The 18,359-nt window shown below is 39.4% G+C and overlaps 1 protein-coding gene across 4 annotated transcripts in view; it reads left to right on the top strand.

The window, feature by feature from the left end:
• Positions 1-18,359, top strand: part of PNPLA7 (patatin like domain 7, lysophospholipase) — a 1,524,034-nt gene that overhangs the window by 287,650 nt on the left and 1,218,025 nt on the right. For all 4 annotated transcript variants that reach the window (XM_078642105.1, XM_078642108.1, XM_078642106.1 and 1 more), the window contains one exon: positions 13,000-13,150. In XM_078642105.1, coding sequence (XP_078498231.1) covers positions 13,000-13,150 — 151 coding nt within the window. The remainder of the gene's footprint in view (positions 1-12,999; positions 13,151-18,359) is intronic.

Here is an 18,359-nt window from a genome sequence, read left to right as displayed (position 1 = left end):
CTGACACATCAGATTGTAACCCCTGATCTGGGAATACCTCACCCCACCGCTCCCTGCCCATGAGTGCCCCCACAATTCTCATCTTTCTCAAGGAAGATGCCTTCCCTGTTTTTGTCAGTGTATCCGTTCCCCAAGTGGTAACACTGTTCATTGCAAGCGTTATTAAATTGACCTTGTCGACTTATTATTGCTCGAATTAACAATGTTAATGATCATGTCCTAATATTTTCTGTACACCATTTGCACATACTTGCAAAAAATCAGCTCTCAAGGTGTTAACAACGATCTTAGCAGTAGTAGCTGCACATCTGAGAAGAAAGGTAATGCACATGTACCTCTACCTAGATGACTGGTTGGGGAATGTAAACTCACTACGTGAATGTAGAAACAGTATAAAGATAGTGATAGCTGAGATTCTCAGGAGAAGCTCTAACTGGGGCCCAAAGTCAGCACAGCATAAGCGAAAACCTACCCTTGTGAAAAGAGGATACTGATGATAATGCAAGAAGCTCGCCAATACTGGAAGGGTCAGTCTCTGACAGTGAGGACTCTGAAGAAGTTGCTGGGAATGATCGCTTCATGCTTACCACTAATACCATATGCAATGTTACACATGAGAGCAATCCAGGAGTGGGTCCAGAGCCAATGGTCACAAGCAGCGGGGGATTTCGTATATAGTGGTTGTCACACAAAGAGTGCAGGAGGAAATGTCATGGTGGAACAGTACAAATGTAACAATAGGAAAACCCTTCATGCTACCAACTCCAACAGTGACCATCACGACTGAAGCTCATAGAATTGGCAGCTCATATGGGGAAGCTCAAGATCAGAGGAGTCTGGAGACAAAAGACGCGGTACAGCCATAAACTTGCTGGAACTCAACACATTGTTCTTAGCCTTAAAAGTCTTTCAGAAGCAGCTGCGGGGAAAATCAATCCAAGTTTAAACAGACACCACTACGAGAATGTTCTATCCGAACACGTAACGGGGGTCAATATCCTTTTCCCTATCAAAGCTAGTACACGAGATATGGAGATGGGCTATCCAGAAACAGATAACCATAACAATGTTACATTTACTGGGGATAGACAACGTAGAGGTGTACAAGCTGAGCGGACAAGCAACCACCTCACATGAGTGAGAGCTGAATTAGGCAGTGATCGAGAAGGTATTCAAAAAGTGGATGACACCAGAAATAGACCTGCTCGCAAGACAAAGAAAATGCAAAATGCCAATTCTTCTCATCTAGGCACCCACACTGTCACTCTCTAGGGAATGCTCTGTCGAGAGACCCACCCACCTTCCCAGAAAATGAGGCGCAACAAAGTAAACTGGAGAGGGGAAATGAGGTACAACCATAAGCTCACTGGACACTATATACAGTCACCAGGGGAAAAAAAGATTCTGAAGATGGCGACCACATGTAAGAGCTTCCGGGTTGTGTGTCAGACGTCAGGAAAGGCTGGACCAACACTAAATGGAGAGGGCAGTCCACGCACAACAACAACCACAACAAAAAAGTAGAACAATAAGAGACTACTAAACAAGTAGCGAGTTCCCGACCCAACCATTAGATGGCAGAAAAATGCACAACATCCAGAAAATTCTTCAAGCTGCAAAACTACTCCTAGAGGTAAGTAATTAATGCCTTTTGTCATTTTCTCACTGAGAATGTGTTTACCTGTCCGAAAAGTTCTGCCACTGACATATAGACTGCGTTCTAGGTTGATCTCCTCTCCCAGACATTTTCACTAAGACTGTTTCACTGCTATGAGGTGCACGTGCCCGTTGATGGAGCGGGATAGAAAACAAAAATTTGTTTAAACCCGTGAAGTCACACTTCCATAAATAAATTAATAATGCTAACAATTTGTGCTGTGTATAATAATTCAACCTAGTTTAAAGTTACATTACATTACCGAACACGTGGGAAATTAACATGTGTGCTTATAAATGTGCATTATGTTGCATTCTTATATATGTGGAAAATAATAAATTAATCCTGTCTATTGTCATGTCATAACTAATAGCAGCTGTTTTTAAAATAATGGCATGTGCTTATTTTGCTTCCCTTGTCTATGTGATGTTATTTCTACTATTCTAGGTGCACATAAGGTTTTATGGATTCATGAAGACAGGTAGATATAAAATGCTGCTTTATTTGTGCTTTACTGCTAGGTAATTTAGACTAATGGGTTAATAATTAGCAATGATGGGAGGCAACAGAACAAACTGTATTTCTTGCATTAATTATTCTTTGTGTTTGTTTATATAATAGTTTTACAAGTGAAGCTTAGAGATGGCTGCAGGAAAATAGTACCCTTTTAAAAGTGACGCAGGGACAGTGGCGCAGAAAATTGACGCTTTCTGAAAGAGGCCTAATGATGAAAATGGCTCAAGTGAAAATAATTCCAAGAAGGATGGAAAAGGCCTCTGAGCTTTTATTTTGAAAGGTTTTGGAATGAACTGCTAAAAAGATGACTTTTTGGAGAAATTTGCTAACGTTTGCTAACGTGCCATGGGAGTTCAGAGCTGACTAGCTCAAGGTTAAAAGGAAACTGTTGCTACAAAATGTAGCAGCCTAAGGAGAAGCTGCCAAGACTTCTAAATGAACAATGGACTAGTGAATTTGCCCGGGCATGTAAGAAGGAGGTGTCACAGTTTACTGTGGTACGAGGTGGCTCAGCCAATGGAGAACTAGAATTCGTCTGCTGAAATGTGAAAAATAGTTAGCTCAGCTAAAATTAGGGTATAAGAATAGGTTCAGAGAACACATAGTTGGCTTACGCTCGAGAATTCTGGAGGACGATGTTATGCTGATGGACTTTACACGTGAGGACAGGAGTTTTTATTAATTACTTTATTACTAGGTGATGAGGGTAGAGACAGAGATATAGTTAGGATTTTGGAAAATGCTTAATTTTACTTATTTCTGCTAATGAATAATAATTCTTGATTTATGCTCTTTTAATTAATTCTGAATACATCTTTCTTTATGACATTTTTCTAATGCTTGTTTAATAAAATACCAAAACCTAAGTTTTTCTAGATGTGTTAAAATAAACTTTCTAAAATGACAAGCTGGTCTTGATTATTGCAGATGGTTTAAACAACTATATTTAGATCTTATCGCCTCATGATTCAAGCGCTCTATTGTTGTTATGGGCCTAGTGTTGTAGTGTAAGTTTTGTGGTAGTAGATAGTGTCATTTGTGCAATATTTTGGTGAGAGCGCTGGATCAATTTCTGGTAGCCATCGGACGGTTTATATATGTTGTTTTTGACATACATGTTACATGCATGATACATATATGTTGGTAAATTCATAGGATTAAGTTTTAACACATGTTGAGTTTGTTTAATTTTGTGCTATGTGTGTACCGGTACAAAAACTGTGTGATGAGAAGGTAGTCATGCAGAATATCTGATCTGTTTCTGTGATATCGCCGAGTATCACTGTTGGTATCGCCGTGTACCAGAAGTATTGTCGCCGTGCAATACAGTGTTGTCGCCGTGCAACACAGTTTTAGGGCTAGGTGTGAATCTTGTAATAGTGAGGGTTTTCTAAGAAATTAGAGCAGCATGAGAATAGGGACAAAGCGCCTTCCATAAAACTCACTGTGATAAGAGTATTAGTTATATTCAAGCTTGAGTGAAGGGCAGGGTAATGTCGGTGCATGATTATCTATAAACAGGTTAGAGTCCTGTACGGGTACATGTTTTATATCTATAAACAGGTGAGAGCCCTGTACGGATAACGGTGTTATTTTGCTAACGGTGCATGATTTCTATAAACAGGTGAGAGTCCTGTACGGATTTCATGTGTGACTGAAGTTAGGGAATTTTCAGTGTGAAAGTGCGTGATTGTTTTGTAAGGTATGTTCAAGTGGAACTCTTAGAACTTTCACTTCGCGGTGGGTTCAGAGCAAAATGAGTTCATATTCTTACGTGTTAGAAGGGTAGAGTAAGAGTTGCTCTACTGGCAAATGGAAATTATCCTTAGTGTGAATAGCGCCGTCTATTCCGAAGTGTGGATACTTGAATGTATGTAAACTATCCTAATTAGAGAAGCAGACAGATGTGTTTCGTTTTAAATATTCACTAAAATGTACCAAAAGTAATTTTAAGGTACTTAGGAAAGTTCAGGATAAAGTCTGTACCATTCTAAGACTTTCTAAAAGTATTGTGCAGTGTTTAAATACATTTAAAAGCTCTGCACGTTAATAAAAATCAATTGAAAAGTGTTCAGCATAGTTGAAAAGTATAAAAAGGTGAACTATGCTATTTTAAAACATTCAGGAGCATTTTAGAATGTTTTGTGTTAATTAGGCAATAATTAAGGTATTCCACGTTATTAAACTCGTTAAAATAAGTAAAAAGCGATTAGTATTAATTTTATAAACATTCCACGCTTTAAAATTAGTATTATATTGTTCTCCGTAGTTTAAAACCATTAAATTGTGCCCCGATCGAAAATTGTAAGGGAGGGGCTGGTTTTAGGAGTGAGAACGTGTGGGGAGAGAGCCTGTAGCTGCAGCAGCTGCCTACGTCAGAATTGCCGCGCTCGGATTGGCTAGAGCGTCAGCATTGTCAATGAAAAGCTGCTCTCTGATTGGTTGTTGCTCGATGTTCGATTAAAATGATCACTGTCTGCCGAGAAAGTGTCTCACTACTCCTAAATTTCCCTTGATTCTTTAGCTCTGTTGTTTAGAACAAGGCTGATGTGTGTGGCAAGTAAATTTAATAACATTCTGAAGAGGGAGTGCTAACAATATTCGGAACGTCACAACAAAGGTGTGCTCTGATTGGCTAAGACGCTCTACAAAGTAACGCTGTGATTGGATGACAGCGTTTTTATGTTTAAAGTGGTTGCTCATGATATAGATATTCTATAAGTGCCCCAAAGCTTAATAAACAATAAAATTTGAGGCGCGAGGGAAGAGAGCTCGAAACTGCAACTGCCATGCACTTTGTTTCAGCTAATGATATGCCACAAGCGTAACACGCTGTATTACAAATATATTTGGTGAAGGAGGGGCTGTTGAGGAGCGAGTAGGAACGAAGGGGAGAGCTGCCAGCTGCAGCGGCTGCTTGCGTCAGCCGCCGCGCTGTCATTGGCTAAAACGCCGTCGCGTCATTGTCAGAGCTTTGCTTCCATTGGGCGAGGCTCCGTGAGCTGTCCTCTGATTGGGTGAGGATCGTGGCTGTGTTTTCATTAAATAAAGCCTGCCTTTGTGTGGTAATAGCGCGTGAGGGAAATGCGCTTCTAATCGTGGATTTCCATACCTTATTAGACTGTGTTATTGGGGAGCAGCGTACTGATTATAGCTAAGTGCTGCAGGAGCTGTGCCCTGATTGGTTGATGACGCGCAGCGTCATAGCAGGGCTGCATTCCCATTGGTTAAGAGGCCGTAATATTATAACAGGGCTGTGACCTAAGTGGCTGAAGTATCGCAGCGTCAGAGCAAGAGCTGCATATTGATTCGTAAATGACGTTTCTTTGTTAAGGGTGGTGGCGCTCGAGTTAACTGGTGCGCGCGTAACCACTGAACACACTTGTATATAAAATTAAAATGCCCGCTTTAATATCCTTCTCTACCGCGCTATTGTTTTAAGGGAAAAAGAGTGTCACAGCTGATGTGTAACAGGTTGCGGAGAACGGAAAGCCACAGAAACTGTGTGTTCCAGAGCCGATGTGCTCTGATTGGTAGGGAAATAGGGCGCGTCATAATAGAGCCGTGCTCTAATTGGTTAATGTATCTGAGTCACAGAAAGTTATACTGTGATTGACTGGAACTACCAGGTTAAATTCAATTACAAATGTCCCCGTTTAGGTTTTCTTTTGGAATTGCGCTATTAATTTAAAATGAAGCGTATTGCAAATTAATGAATATAAAAATCATTAAGCGCTGTTGTGCAGGGAGGAGAGCGTGTTGTGGCTGGTGCAGGCGAGAGAGTGTGCGCTGGGACCTGGGTGTGAGAGAAAGCGGAGACTGTAGTAACAGTGTGTTGTCATAGTGGAGGCGAGCTGTGATTGACTGGGCTCGCGGGGAGCTGTGTTTTGATTGGCTAGAGCAGTGTATTGTGATTGGCCAATGCACCGCGTAAACAGTGCCGTGATTGGTTGAGCGTGAAGTAAGCTGCGCTCTGATTGGTTCAGGCATTTGGAATGTCTTCTGGCAAAGCTGCTCTCTGATAGGTTTAGGCACAGTAAAGCAACGCTGTAATTGATTTCCGGAGTGTTGCGCTGAGATACCGCTGCCGAGTTTGTAAACATCTCGGCTTTCAAAGTAAATGCGCTGTGATCGCGCTAGTAATTAACAATACATGTCCCACTGAAGAGGCACTGAAAGGCTGCTGTATAAATAAAACGAGCGTTAGCAAGCAGCCAAGTGCAACAGAATCAGGCGGTGAATGAATAAGAGGATTGGGAGACTCTTTAGGGAATGTGTTTGAAACAAAGGAGGCAAATTTAGAGCTGGTAATTACAGGGGGAGGTCTGAAAACTTTACAGCAGTGTGATTAAAAATAAATAAAAGGAAAAACAACATCAAGCTTTCTTTTCCCCACAACTGTTGATACATGAAGGTGTATAAGTGCAAATAAATACATTTTAAAATATACCAAATCACATTTAGGTGTTTCTTGTTGTAAAAAATAAATGTTTTATATTGGTGTTTTGCAAATACAGAAAATTTTTTGATTAAGTAAAATTAAGATATAGAAAATTAAGGCAAAATAGATTAGGTTTTCTTTTTCCACAGGTATACGTTGCAGAAGGTGTGTAAGTGAAAATTAAGTACAATTAAAACACATGTGATTATATGTTGGTATTACTATAAATAAATATTTTGCGTTGCTACTGTTTTTGCAAATTGATATTTTTCTTTACAGGTTAATTAAATTTAGTGATACAGGTAAATTAGGAGATACATTAAATTGACCAAATTATAAGGTTTTCAATATTTGATAGTGTTAAATTAAATTAATTAATTAATTGATCAGCAAACGCTGCAAGGCAAATTTAGAGAGTACGTTTACTAAATTAATTAAATAAAATGTCTTCCTTATACAAGAAAATGAAAAAGGTTGTTGCCAAATGCGAGAGTAAATTAAAGATTCCCAAATTAGCGAAAATAAATAATAAAGGTGTCAGAGTAGAAAATATAGAGCAGTATAAAATTGATATTGTAAATATGGATCAGAACAGAAATTCAAGAAGACCCCCAGAACAGGTTAATACAACGCCAAAAGTGTCAGATCAAACTGATAAAGTGCCAGTTCAGAATTTTATTAAAATTAATGCAACAGAAAAGCATGATGAGATGCTTGGTACTTCTGGAATTAATATTCCTGATTATGTAAATTCATCAAATGATTTGAAGGAGTCCATGAAAACTCTGGAAAAAGAGATAGTGCCTGTACTTAGAAAAGATGAAATTAATTCCACAAATTTAAAGGTCCCATTAACTGAAAAGGTTTATTCTATTGTACTTGAGATTGAATTAGTAGGGATTGCAACTCAGCAAGAAATAGAGATGACTTCAGTTCTGGTAAGTGAGAAGTCTGATACTGATCCGATTAAATTGACACAGCCTGATGAGTCAAAATTATGTTCAAAGGAAAGGGAGATGGAGATAAATGAGCTGAATGAACAGCTAAAAATACAGCGACAGGTATTGATTCAGCAGAATGAGATGGCTTCATTGCCATTGCAAATTTTTGTAAATGAACAGAGAGACAAAACAGATATAGAATTAAATAAAGAACAAGAAAACAGTCTGAAAATAATAGATGCACTTCCAGAATATTGGAATGAAAATGATGTTCTTTTGAGTGAAGACATCAAAGTAAAGGATGCAATTGATCAACAGATTGAAACATTAACTTCTGTAGGTTCGCTTTCCAGAAATGCAAATTTAATTAAAAGATTGATTGATGATATTCAATTGGCAGAAAGGTTTGCTGTCATGATATGTGCAGCATACAAAATGAATGATGAACATGCTTTGAGTTCACTAATACTAACATCTGTAGTTGAAACATGGCAGGTAATAAAAGATTTACAAGATGATGCAACTCATGAGGAGAAAAACACATGGTTGAGAAACACATGGTTGAGTACAGATTTTAAACAGCGAGATGAGGATGAGATTTTGACACACAGAGATGACAGAGTAGTTTTGCTAAATAGCATGATTACTGATATGGACAGAATGTACCATAGATTTGTAGAATTTCTTTACCAGAGGTGTCTAACTTGTCAGCAAGTGAACACAATTAAGAGAACAGTTGTGAGTTTGAGAACAGAATTACAGGAGAGTGGTTCATTGACCAGATTACAAATGGATTTCTGTGAGATGTCACTGAATGATAAACTGTGCTACATTTTTGTGATTTACTGTTTGTTTACAAAATGGGTTGAAAAATTTCAGATACGACATGATGATGAAATTACTGTTGCAAAGTTATCAGATAACAGAAGACATATTGAAAACAGATTGCTCCATTGTACAGATAGAATAGAAATTTCAGATGTTGAGGAGCATGAGAACCGTACTATAAAAGTCAGAGATGCAAAAATGTGCCTAGCTGCAGGTACAAAGTGGACAGATATCCTTCCACTTGTTTTGATGTTTCTGAGAAACACTACTGATAAAAAGACAGATTTAAGTCCACGTGAGATTATGATGGACAAGATCATGAGACAGACATTCATACCAGAGAAGAGAATAATGCCTATCAATGATAGCATCAATTTGGAGAACTGCAGGAATTTATCAGATGAAATGATTTCTGTGTTTGATGAAGATGAAACTGAAGTGCAAACAAGAGAAAAAGAGCAAGCACTTGATTTGTTATCAGATAAAAGAATAAGGAAAAAGGTTCGTCTAAAAAGAAATTCTCTAGTGCCAAGGTGGCAGAAAAGGAGGCTAGTCAGTCTTGTTACAACAAATGCAGAGAAGTGCAAAAGACTGAAGAGGTGGATTGACACTGGCCATACTTTTCGTGTATCTACACCTGAAAATCCTGATGAGGATAGTGTCACAATTGATGATTCAGATTCTGAAGAAGAACCTGAAGAGAATCCAGATCTTGAAGATCGACAAGTTGGTCGACATCTGGAGAACATAAATAGAAAACAAGCCTTGATTGAAGAAGACTTGAAAGTTGTGACTGAAGACTCAGAAAATGATGGAAATCTGCCAGAAAAAGAAGCAGAAGAAGAATGTGATCAGATTGTGATTCAAGACCAGGAGAGTATTGAAAAGCAGGAAAGTAGCTCTGAAAGCAGGAACAAGAATTCTGAAACTGGGAAGTTGAAGGTAATTGAAGAAGAAAATGAATTGCCAAGTACCAGCTACAAAGATGACGTTCCTAACGGAGTGAAGCTGCTGAGTAAAGAAGTACCTGAGTCCAGAATGAAAATATCTGACACTGAAACTGATGAAAGTGATGAAGATTCTCAAATGAGAAAATTCAGAAAAGGAGCTTGGAGAACAGAATGTAATGTGACCAAGCAAAAGAAGAAATTACCAAGAAAAAGTGATGAATGGCCAGGAGAAAATGAAGGCCTAAAATTCAAATTGAGATACAGATCAAAGAAACAGATTGATGAGATATCAAGCCAAAAAGATTCTAAAAAGAAAAGTGAGGCAGGAAAGAAAATAGAAGTGATACCTGTAATGGAGGTAAATAGTCACAGTCAGGAAAAGATTGAAAACAAAAGTGACAATGATTGAAGTACATGCCTGTTAAAATTTTTGGTTTCTATTTTTGGCATAAGGCTGAAGAAATATTGTTAGATGACACAAGGTCGAAGAAATTCTGTTAGCTGAAAAATTAATTTGTGACATTAAGTCGAAGAAAAACTGTTAGAAGGTTTAAAGAGTATAAAAAAAAAAAAAAAAAAAATTTTGAAAAAGGGGGGTGTTAGAAATTTTTAGAAAATTTGGGTAAATTTTTTAAAATTTTTGTTTTATTTTTCTTTGCAAGCTTAATGCAATTATAATTCTGCTTTGGATAATTTAGGTTATTGTTCTTTTAGAAATTAACAAGGAGAAGTTTGAGGTCAATAGGACAAACAAAGTTTCAGCTAGTCAAGACAAACATAGTATAATACTGACATTTTATTAGTTATAGTTTTTACAACACTTTTATTGAAGCTCAGTTGCATGTTACACAAGAGAATGAAATAGAACTAGAGGGGTTTCTTAAAACTCAATATGAGAATTGTAGATAAACTGATGAGATAAGTCTTTAGAAATACTAACACAGGTGAAATTGAATCATGTTCATCTTAGATAAAATCTTTGCTAAAATATTGGGTGCTGGTGTGGTGATTTGTTAATCACCAGATGAGGGAGTTGATGGAGCGGGATAGAAAACAAAAATTTGTTTAAACCCGTGAAGTCACACTTCCATAAATAAATTAATAATGCTAACAATTTGTGCTGTGTATAATAATTCAACCTAGTTTAAAGTTACATTACATTACCGAACACGTGGGAAATTAACATGTGTGCTTATAAATGTGCATTATGTTGCATTCTTATATATGTGGAAAATAATAAATTAATCCTGTCTATTGTCATGTCATAACTAATAGCAGCTGTTTTTAAAATAATGGCATGTGCTTATTTTGCTTCCCTTGTCTATGTGATGTTATTTCTACTATTCTAGGTGCACATAAGGTTTTATGGATTCATGAAGACAGGTAGATATAAAATGCTGCTTTATTTGTGCTTTACTGCTAGGTAATTTAGACTAATGGGTTAATAATTAGCAATGATGGGAGGCAACAGAACAAACTGTATTTCTTGCATTAATTATTCTTTGTGTTTGTTTATATAATAGTTTTACAAGTGAAGCTTAGAGATGGCTGCAGGAAAATAGTACCCTTTTAAAAGTGACGCAGGGACAGTGGCGCAGAAAATTGACGCTTTCTGAAAGAGGCCTAATGATGAAAATGGCTCAAGTGAAAATAATTCCAAGAAGGATGGAAAAGGCCTCTGAGCTTTTATTTTGAAAGGTTTTGGAATGAACTGCTAAAAAGATGACTTTTTGGAGAAATTTGCTAACGTTTGCTAACGTGCCATGGGAGTTCAGAGCTGACTAGCTCAAGGTTAAAAGGAAACTGTTGCTACAAAATGTAGCAGCCTAAGGAGAAGCTGCCAAGACTTCTAAATGAACAATGGACTAGTGAATTTGCCCGGGCATGTAAGAAGGAGGTGTCACAGTTTACTGTGGTACGAGGTGGCTCAGCCAATGGAGAACTAGAATTCGTCTGCTGAAATGTGAAAAATAGTTAGCTCAGCTAAAATTAGGGTATAAGAATAGGTTCAGAGAACACATAGTTGGCTTACGCTCGAGAATTCTGGAGGACGATGTTATGCTGATGGACTTTACACGTGAGGACAGGAGTTTTTATTAATTACTTTATTACTAGGTGATGAGGGTAGAGACAGAGATATAGTTAGGATTTTGGAAAATGCTTAATTTTACTTATTTCTGCTAATGAATAATAATTCTTGATTTATGCTCTTTTAATTAATTCTGAATACATCTTTCTTTATGACATTTTTCTAATGCTTGTTTAATAAAATACCAAAACCTAAGTTTTTCTAGATGTGTTAAAATAAACTTTCTAAAATGACAAGCTGGTCTTGATTATTGCAGATGGTTTAAACAACTATATTTAGATCTTATCGCCTCATGATTCAAGCGCTCTATTGTTGTTATGGGCCTAGTGTTGTAGTGTAAGTTTTGTGGTAGTAGATAGTGTCATTTGTGCAATATTTTGGTGAGAGCGCTGGATCACCCGTGTGCAAAATAAATGCACAATGACTTTGCCAAGATGAATAGTCTGCTACATCAAAAGCACTTGTGTCTTGTCTTGCTCAGTCCTAGCTGATCCTGGTAAATATACAAAGAGACCAGTTTGTTTAGTAATTTATTACTTTAGTCAGGGTGTCTGCCTGTCAGGCCTCTGACTGCCTTTAGTCTGTGGTTGAAAATAGTTACAAAATGTCTTACCGAAGTTCCATCTGATTGCAGCAAAGGAATGGAACAGTTAATTTCTAGGAGTAAGGAAAAATAAAACTGTTATATTTAACCTAATTGTTTGTTAAGCATTCTTGTCTGTCATTTTGATGTTCGGACCACATACATTGGCCTTGCTGTTGCTTAAGTTTAGGCACGCATTACAGATTATGCATATACACAAGCAACCACTGTCGGCCTGATGTTCACAGGATTTAGTCAATGATATACGTAGTTTTAGAATTGTAACTCCTGAATAGTTACATTTGAAGTTGCAAAACAGGTTGTATTCACAATATAGTTACATTTCACTTAGTGGAATTGAAAGCAGATGTTGATATTGCTTTTAAAATGTCTGAATCCTGGTGGAACATTTTTGACATTCAGCAATCGTGCCCAGATGGATTTCTGTGACTTCACAGACGAGCAGCCAATGCAAGAGACAGAAACAGCAGATTGTGTCAGCCCCGAATTAAAAGACCAAGGCAGCCAGTCAGCTGTGACATTTAGTTGTATTTGAGCACAAGCAAAATTATGGTTTCCCACCACTGCCAAAAAAAGGAAAAATCAATCAAATGTTAAAAGCAATCCTTGTTCTTTTTAGATGGAAATCAAGCAATGAATGTCCTCCAAAAAGCTACTGTGTAATGTCCCATCTGTTCAGCATTATCAATCATTAATGTCTCTAAGTTTCATTGAACTCTTGATTGTCCAAGTCTGTAGCTAATCAGAAGATGTTGTTGCTTAAGTATAATAAGGTACAATGAGTTGATCTACATGGCACATAGTGCCTAAGGAATTAAAAAAAAAAGTTATAAAAAAAATGAAATTTGGGCAAAAAATATGATGAGTTCTAACAGTTCAATTGCAAGAAATTGGGTGTATTCAGCATAAATCCACGCAGGGCATTTTTGAACATGACCTAGTTATGCCTGTGCTTTTATAATTCTTATTATAGGAAAGCCAAGCTATTCCGTTGCTGTCTGTCGCCAGCGTAACGTCGGGTGCAGGACCCGGTAAAACTGTGAGAAGACAGATCTCCAACGTCTCGGGAGAGGATGATCAAGGAGAAAAAGGAGAGAAAGTTGCTGAGCCTTCCGAAACAGCAGGTACTGTAAATATTGCAATTGTTGCCTATCCATGTGCATCAGTTGTTTGTAGTGTTTGTAATGTTTGGCCATCCTATGTTGGGCCCTTTTTCTAAGCCTGAAAAGTTATTTGAAACCACCTCTCTGCCCATGAAAGGATATTATTTAATATATATGTTCTCTTTTTATTAATTTGTGTTCATTTTTCATCTTGTAGGATCTACCATTTCCACCTGTTCCTTGGCGCTTGTTTGATTTAATAAGCTTTGTTCAGAGTGGGGTATTGGTAACCATGACCCTAAATCTCCGCTTTGTTGGCACCACTAATCAAATTGGGAAGACTAATCCTGAGAAAGTTAGTCCCTTTTAGTCTAGTGCACTTTATTTATTTGAGGAGGCTTTTCTATAGAGCCAAATATGTTGCTTTGAGACAGCTTCAGTGTGCTTCCGAAAATGAACACATTGGGGATGTTGAGAGGGAAACTCTAGTAACTAGCGTGAAAATATCGTCCAGTAGGATTGTTTAAGAGTTGCAAAGAAAATCAGATGCTTCTGTGTATGTTTGGAAAATATTTTAAAGGGATTACAAGGGGGTTAGTTGTAGGTTGTAGGAGGATTGCAGTTGAATCCATCTTCTGAGGCCAATCCAGGTGGGACAGCTTTCATTACTTAATGGAAATCTAATTTTAACGTCATATCTTCCTAAAGGGATGTACCTCAGTTTGCCTATCAAGATCAGTTTTAGGGCATTTCAAAACCTTGGGCTGGGAAGCTCTAAATTAAGGCCGCTTATTTCTGTTGCCTGAATGCTTGTTTCCAAGTGATTGTGGTTGATCAATTCTTGTGACTGGAAGATGATTTCTGTTTATATGCAGGGACCTGTTGCAGAGTAATCTATTGTATATTCTTAAGTGTAGGCCTGCACACCACTTGAAATCATTTCCGTGTTTTCCGTGCAGGATTGAGGCTATGCCTTTGTTTGAGATTTAGGGCTTACCTTGCTGCTCAGTCTCCAGCCTTCCTGGCAGATAGTTTGGCAAGTCGCTGTATCCTATGTTATGGTACCCCGTTACTAGAAATATGCACAGTTATGCTGAATGATTTGTTCAAAAGAATGGCAGAATGTTTCATAGCGTAGGCACTTACAACCATATCTCTTTGAGCTCTGCGTCAATTTGAAGGGCAAAGATGAGTTTAGAATGGAATATAAATCAGGTTGTGGACTATGAGCTGGCATCAGTGGTTTGCATGGGAGCCACAACAAATGAATGAGAGCCCAGAAATTCAAAGAGAGTTGAAAGGAGGAAGCTTGGGGCTTTTGGATTTGTCAGAGACATCTGGGTTTGCTGGATAGGTCTTAATTGGGGTGCTGGGGGACACATCTCTAAAACGACACAACTGGTCGAAAGTGGAGCCTTAAAGGGGGAATTGGTGGGAGCAGAGTGACAAAGCAGGATGAAACTTCCAAACTACAGCCAACAACAATTTGCCAGCCTCCCACTCCTTATTTCCCATGGAGAAAACTACCAACTTACCTATTTTGCAGCTTATCCACACCTAGAGCCTCCTTGGGGCATATCCTGCTAGGCCAAGATGCTGGCAGTCATATTGTCATCTGCAGACAGTGTTCAGGTTGTCAAGTAAAATCACGACAGATTTTCACTGTGTAAACGTGTTTTTGAACTCGGTGTTCCATACTGAGTTGCATTGAAAGTCTAAAATATGGCATAAGATCTCAAGCCACAATCTCCTTCTTAAACTTCAGGAGGTCCTTCTTCCTGGCCAGAGTCACACAACACTGATGAGAGGAGAACGGGTATCTTTTCCCTCCAATCTGCTGATTTCAAATAGACAAGCACAGTGCTGCCCATGTGTTTGACAACTCTGCTAGACAAAGGGGAGGGTGAGGGGAAGGTCGGAGTCAAAATGTATCCTTCACCAGCTGATACTTATTCTCAGTTTTGGGTCCCAGCAGGTTTGTTCATCAAACGTGTTTATTGCCTCTGACTCCCTTGGAATTTGAAAAAGAATCCCAAGCACCTATGGAGGGATCCCCAGGGCACCCCTGCATGTGGAGAGGGGGAATGGGTAAGCTGTCAAGGGGCTTGGAAGGTGGCTGTCTGGTGCAGGTGAGCCATCCATGCTCCCGCAATGTTGCAGGAGGGGGCTGGGTGGCCTTATACTTGCTACCCTTGCCGATCCTCCTTTGATTATTATATGGCTTGTTTTCAGGATGGTGAGAATGGAAACTCTGTACCTACTCTGTACCTACTCTCAGAAGATCTGGGTGTACTAATACCAGGACAGTTGTGATTGAGCTAAGTGGTCGCCCATCAGGGGTACTCTTTTACCCATCTCCTTTGGTCAGAAGAAATCAGCCTTTCATTTCTTTCTCCGTCACAGTAGGCTCATGACAAATACACGTAGAGGGTGAGGATGGAGGGAGTCTGAACTTCTCAACATTTTGCACAGCTTTGCACTGTTCTTACAGCATCTAGTAGTTATGGGTTGTAGTTTCACCACTCGCTGTGAGCCTTTGATCTCCCCCGGCAAAACCCTTGACTGTTTCTGTGTGCCAGGTTGATGCCCCATTTGGCATACAGGGTTGCTGACTTAACAGCATACATGGGCTATGGCCCACTCTGCATCAGGGCAGCCTCACATGGCATACAGGGCCACAGACTTAACCTACACATGGACAGTGACCCGTTTTCTGCAGTAACAGTCACGGCTCACTTCATGTTGCCTCTCCTCTGGCATACAGGGGTCTCTGACTTCCTCTGCACACAGGTAAGAAATCGATCAGTTCAGCAGCTGTCGCCTCACACCTCTCTACGGAGATCCACTCTCCTGGATTCCCCACCAGACTTTGCTCCCCCTAATGCTTTCCTCTTCATCACAGGGCACACTTGTCTTTGCAATCAGGCAGTCGCTTGTGCTCCAGGGTAGGTGGTCTTGGATTCCCTTAGTGATGTCCCCTCATCCAGCTGGGAGATTAACAGGCATTGGCTGCCAGTCGTAGTCACAGGCAGAAGTCTTGCTGAGCTTCGCCTCATCGCACAGCCAGACTGGCAGTTCAACAGTTGTCAATTTTTGCAGTCTCAAGCTGCCCTTCTTATAGTCCATTTCCAGACAACAAATGTAATGTAGAGTCTATGAAGTTTCTTTGGGGGGTTTGCTTCCTTTTGAAGTGCCCACTCCTCTGTTCTCTTCTCCTCTTCAAAGTTATTTGTGATAGCAGGAGCAACTCTGAAGCCCCACAACACAGTCCATGGGAGTGACTGGAGGTTTACACCTGGATGTCAGCGATAGTGATATGTGCATCAAAAGGTTACCCCATGGCCTCAGCCCTACTATTTCTTATTCTATTATCAGCCAGTCTCCTTCCTGATATGTGCCCTGGCCCCTTCATTATGACTCTATCTGAATCAAGAGCCCCCTTTGAAGTACACTGGAGAGCCTGTCTTTCCGTTCCTCCAGTGTGTCTCACCCTGCTTACAGGAATGCAGCAATACACAAATCTGTCTGGGGGCATTCATCTACCTCCTCTCTTCTTGTTTCAACATGCAACCCTGGATCTCCCACAACGGAACCCAGAGTCTTCCATGTGTTGTACCATTCAAAGGCAGATGTACACCCAGCACATGCATTTCACAGCATTACAACCTTTATGCATTATACCATTCACAGGCACACATACATCCAGCACATTCATATAATACCAGTTTCAATTTATAAACTTTATTCGACGATTTAAGTCATAAAAGTGTACATAAAAATCACATTTTTGAATAAAAAATCCATAAAAACATATACAATAAATATTAAACTACAATAGACTAATGCCGAATATCAAATTACATTAATTCATAAATCCTAAAAACAATCTGATAAAATACATTTGGGCCAGAGGAGTATTAAACAAAAATCTCATATCAATATCAATAGCCCCCGATATTTATGGGTGTAAACAGCTTAATAGTCACATGCCTATCGCTATATGTTTTCTGCGAATTACCCAGGCCCATTTCAGAAATTTGGCCACAGCCAGAGCAATTAGGGGTGTCGGGTCTGTACATAAAATTCTTAAAGCCTCCCGTGTCTTTGTATACCTAATAGTTTGCATACAGGCTTAATCCACAGCGATCTAGGAGCGGTATACAAAGGACAGAAGAATAGGAAATGGCTTAGTGACTCTTGCTCCTCCCCACACTTGAGGCATCTATCATTACCGTTTTCCCCTGCCCATTTAGCTGTGAAAGACTTTACTGGGAGGGAGCCTACTCTAAGTTGGAAATAGAGCTTACGGTCCAACTGTTTCCCAATAATGTCCCAGTATAATTCCAACCTTTGGTCGATCCTTAATTTCCAAGAACCGTTCTGTTAAGTGCGAGGAGAATCCCTTTACCCTCATGTCTGTAATCACCATCTCCCAGTACTTTTCTTTTAAATTTTTTTTAGAGGGAAATAAGGCATTTTCCGGGTCCTCCCATAGCTCTCATACCCAATTTAAGAAGTAAAGACCGGATGGCCCTCAGCCAATGAATTTTATGGCAAGAATCCTTAACCATTATCTCCCTCAGACCCAGAGCGTAATGCTGTAATTCTTCCGTAGTCCACCAGCGGCGCCAATACTATAATGGCCTTAAGAATGCTTGATCTTGCACCGCCTTTTTTCCGGATGTATGACGTTATAACGCATACTATTACTCCGCAGACCATTACAACGCGACTTTTACTCCGCATACCGTTACAACGCATAGCGCCTTGGGGCGCTGGATAGTGGTAAGTATAATTTACTATTCTAACTCCAGTCCCCGTGGACCCTAGGGAAGGTGTTGGATAGTAAATTATACTTATTCCCTATCCGAGAGCGCCCCCCAGCGCAATGCGTTGTAATGGTATGCGGAGTAAAAGTCGCGTTGTAATGGTAGTGCGGAGTAAAAGATCCGTTGTAACGGGTGTATACCCTTTTTTCCAAGATCCCACATTAGTGGAATTAGCGGGGTACTTATGGGAACACTGGTTGCTTTGTGCAGAAATTCATTTTCTGCCAGCGTCAACTTTCTTAAGTCCTCAAATCCCCAAAGTTCGGCTCCATAGATGGCCGAACTTAGCACCTTCAACCCGTAAACTTCCATTAAAGGGCTAATGGGCTTTGTTAGTGATGAGGGGAATTTTTTCAGAAGAATGCCTGCCTGCTGATGATGTTTAAGCACTGCGATGTCCA

This window comes from Lissotriton helveticus, chromosome 5_1, assembly GCF_964261635.1.
Source record: "Lissotriton helveticus chromosome 5_1, aLisHel1.1, whole genome shotgun sequence".
NCBI lineage: Eukaryota > Metazoa > Chordata > Amphibia > Caudata > Salamandridae > Lissotriton > Lissotriton helveticus.
The sequence above is the reverse complement of the archived record's forward strand: the minus strand, read 5'-3'. Positions and strand labels throughout refer to the sequence as shown.